The following is a 3,223-nucleotide window of genomic DNA, read 5'->3' as shown; positions in this document are numbered from 1 at the left end:
GACGGGGGAGGAGACGAAGAGACGGGTGAGGTGAGGAAGACAGGCAAAGAGAGGAAGAGAAGGAAGGAGAGCAAGACGGGTGAGGAGAGGAAAAGAAGAGAGGAGAGGAAGACAAGTAAGAAGACAAAGAGAAAGGTGAGGAGAGGAAGAGACGGGTGAGGAGAGGAAGAGAAGGGAGGAGAGGAAGACAAGTAAGAAGACGAAGAGGCGGGTGAGGAGAGGAAGACAAGTAAGAAGACAAAGAGAAAGGTGAGGAGAGGAAGAGGCGGGTGAGGAGAGGAAGACAAAGGTGAGGAGAGGAAGACAAGTAAGAAGACAAAGAAAAAGGTGAGGAGAGGAAGAGACGGGGGAGGAGGCGAAGAGACGGGTGAGGTGAGGAAGAGACGGGTGAGGAGAGGAAGACAGGCAAAGAGAGGAAGAGAAGGAAGGAGAGCAAGACGGGTGAGGAGAGGAAGAAAAAGGAGGAGAGGAAGAGACGGGCGAGGTGAGGAAGAGACGGGCGAGGAGAGGAAGAGACGGGCGAGGAGAGGAAGAGACGGGCGAGGAGAGGAAGAGACGGGCGAGACGGGTGAGGAGAGGAAGAGAAGTAAGAAGACAAAGAAAAAGGTGAGGAGAGGAAGAGACGGGGGAAGAGAGGAAGAGGCGGGTGAGGAGAGGAAGAGACGGGTGAGGAGAGGAAGAGACGGGTGAGGAGAGGAGGACAAGTAAGAAGACGAAGAGAAAGGTGAGGAGAGGAAGAGACGGGTGAGGAGAGGAAGAGACGGGTGAGGAGAGGAAGAGAAGTAAGAAGACAAAGAGAAAGGTGAGGAGAGGAAGAGACGGGGGAGGAGAGGAAGAGGCGGGTGAGGAGAGGAAGAGACGGGTAAGGAGAGGAAGACAAGTAAGAAGACAAAGAGACAGGTGAGGAGAGGAAGACAAGTAAGAAGACGAAGAAAAAGGTGAGGAGAGGAAGAAAAAGGAGGAGAGGAAGCCAAGTAAGAAGACAAAGAAAAAGGTGAGGAGAGGAAGAGACGGGGAGGAGACGAAGAGACGGGTGAGGAGAGGAAGACAGGCAAAGAGAGGAAGAGAAGGAAGGAGAGCAAGACAGGTGAAGAGAGGAAGAGACAGGTGAGGAGAAAGACAGACCTGTCTCTTGATGGAGACCAGCTGGCAGTCCAGCTGTCTGATGAATCCCTGAGGAGACGAAGACGAGAGCGAGACGACGTCCTGCTGATTCAGGAACATTCCTCTGGGAGGACGTTTCTTCAGCCGCTGAGACGCCTTACTGCCAGTCTACAGGTGAGAGAGAGACAGACGAGTGAGCTACAGGTACAGAGACAGAAAGACAGGTACAGAGAGAGACAGACAGACAAGTGAGCTACAGACAGGTACAGAGAGAGACAGACAGACAAGTGAGCTTCAGAAAGGGACAGAGAGAGACAGACAGGTACAGGTGGTCAGGGGTTGTTACCTTCAGTCCGGCAGCTGGTTTGACCTCTGACCTCTCTGATCCAGAACTCACCTGTCAGTAAACAATTAACAGTCAGTGAGCAATAAACAGTCAGTGAGCAGTCAGTAAACAATTAACAGTCAGTGAGCAATAAACAGTCAGTAAACAGTCAGTCAGTGAGAAGTCAGTAAACAATTAACAGTCAGTGAGCAATAAACAGTCAGTAAACAATTAACAGTCAGTAAACAGTCATCTGTCAGTGAGCAGTCAGTAAACAATTAACAGTCAGTAAACAGTCATCTGTCAGTGAGCAGTCAGTAAACAATTAACAGTCAGTAAACAGTCATCTGTCAGTGAGCAGTCAGTAAACAATTAACAGTCAGTGAGCAATTAACAGTCAGTAAACAGTCATCTGTCAGTGAACAGTCAGTAAACAGTACACAGTCAGTAAACAGTCAGTAAGAAGTCAACAGTCTGTAGTTTACCTCCTTCTTTTCGTCTTTATTTGGGTCGAACTCAGAGTCACTGGGAGGATTTACGTGCCCGTCCTCAGCTTCATCTTCACTGAAACACAGTTATAAATTATTAGAATCCACCAACAGCATCACAGTTCACCTGTAGTGTCACCTGTAGTGTCACCTGTAGAGTTACATCTAGTGTCACCTGTAGTGTTACATCTAGTGTCACCTGTAGTGTTACATCTAGTGTTACATCTAGTGTCACCTGTAGTGTTACATCTAGTGTTACATCTAGTGTCACCTGTAGTGTTACATCTAGTGTCACCTGTAGTGTTACATCTAGTGTCACCTGTAGTGTTACATCTAGTGTTACATCTAGTGTCACCTGTAGTGTTACATCTAGTGTCACCTGTAGTGTCACCTGTAGTGTCACCTGTAGTGTTACATCTAGTGTCACCTGTAGTGTCACCTGTAGTGTCACCTGTAGAGTTACATCTAGTGTCACCTGTAGTGTCACCTGTAGTGTTACATCTAGTGTTACATCTAGTGTCACCTATAGTGTTACATCTAGTGTCACCTGTAGTGTTACATCTAGTGTCACCTGTAGTGTTACATGTAGTGTCACCTGTAGTGTCACCTGTAGTGTTACCTGTAGTGTTACATGTAGTGTCACCTGTAGTGTCACATCTAGTGTCACATCTAGTGTCACCTGTAGTGTTACATCTAGTGTCACCTGTAGTGTTACATCTAGTGTCACCTGTAGTGTCACCTGTAGTGTCACATCTAGTGTTACATCTAGTGTCACCTGTAGTGTTACATCTAGTGTCACCTGTAGTGTCACCTGTAGTGTCACCCGTAGTGTTACATCTAGTGTCACCTGTAGTGTCACCTGTAGTGTCACCCGTAGTGTTACATCTAGTGTCACCTGTAGTGTCACCTGTAGTGTCACCTGTAGTGTTACATCTAGTGTCACCTGTAGTGTCACCTGTAGTGTTACATGTAGTGTCACCTGTAGTGTCACCTGTAGTGTTACCTGTAGTGTTACATGTAGTGTCACATCTAGTGTCACATCTAGTGTCACCTGTAGTGTTACATCTAGTGTCACCTGTAGTGTCACCTGTAGTGTCACCTGTAGTGTCACAACTAGTGTCACCTGTAGTGTCACATCTAGTGTCACCTGTAGTGTCACCTGTAGTGTCACCTGTAGTGTCACATCTAGTGTCACCTGTAGTGTTACATCTAGTGTCACCTGTAGTGTTACATCTAGTGTCACCTGTAGTGTCACCTGTAGTGTTACATCTAGTGTCACCTGTAGTGTTACATCTAGTGTCACCTG

The 3,223-nt window shown here is 47.3% G+C and overlaps 1 protein-coding gene across 1 annotated transcript in view; it reads right to left on the bottom strand.

The window, feature by feature from the left end:
* Nucleotides 1-1,125: 1,125 nt before the first annotated feature.
* Nucleotides 1,126-3,223, bottom strand: part of rcor1 (REST corepressor 1) — a gene marked incomplete at its 3' end in the record, with an annotated part of 7,621 nt that continues 5,523 nt past the window's right edge. Inside the window, 3 exon segments of the mRNA XM_046041873.1 lie at nucleotides 1,126-1,272; nucleotides 1,451-1,501; nucleotides 1,915-1,993. Coding sequence (XP_045897829.1) covers nucleotides 1,126-1,272; nucleotides 1,451-1,501; nucleotides 1,915-1,993 — 277 coding nt within the window.

The sequence above is a fragment of the Micropterus dolomieu genome, unplaced genomic scaffold (genome assembly GCF_021292245.1).
Source record: "Micropterus dolomieu isolate WLL.071019.BEF.003 ecotype Adirondacks unplaced genomic scaffold, ASM2129224v1 contig_9180, whole genome shotgun sequence".
Lineage (NCBI taxonomy): Eukaryota > Metazoa > Chordata > Actinopteri > Centrarchiformes > Centrarchidae > Micropterus > Micropterus dolomieu.
This window is presented reverse-complemented; position numbering and strand designations above follow the sequence as displayed.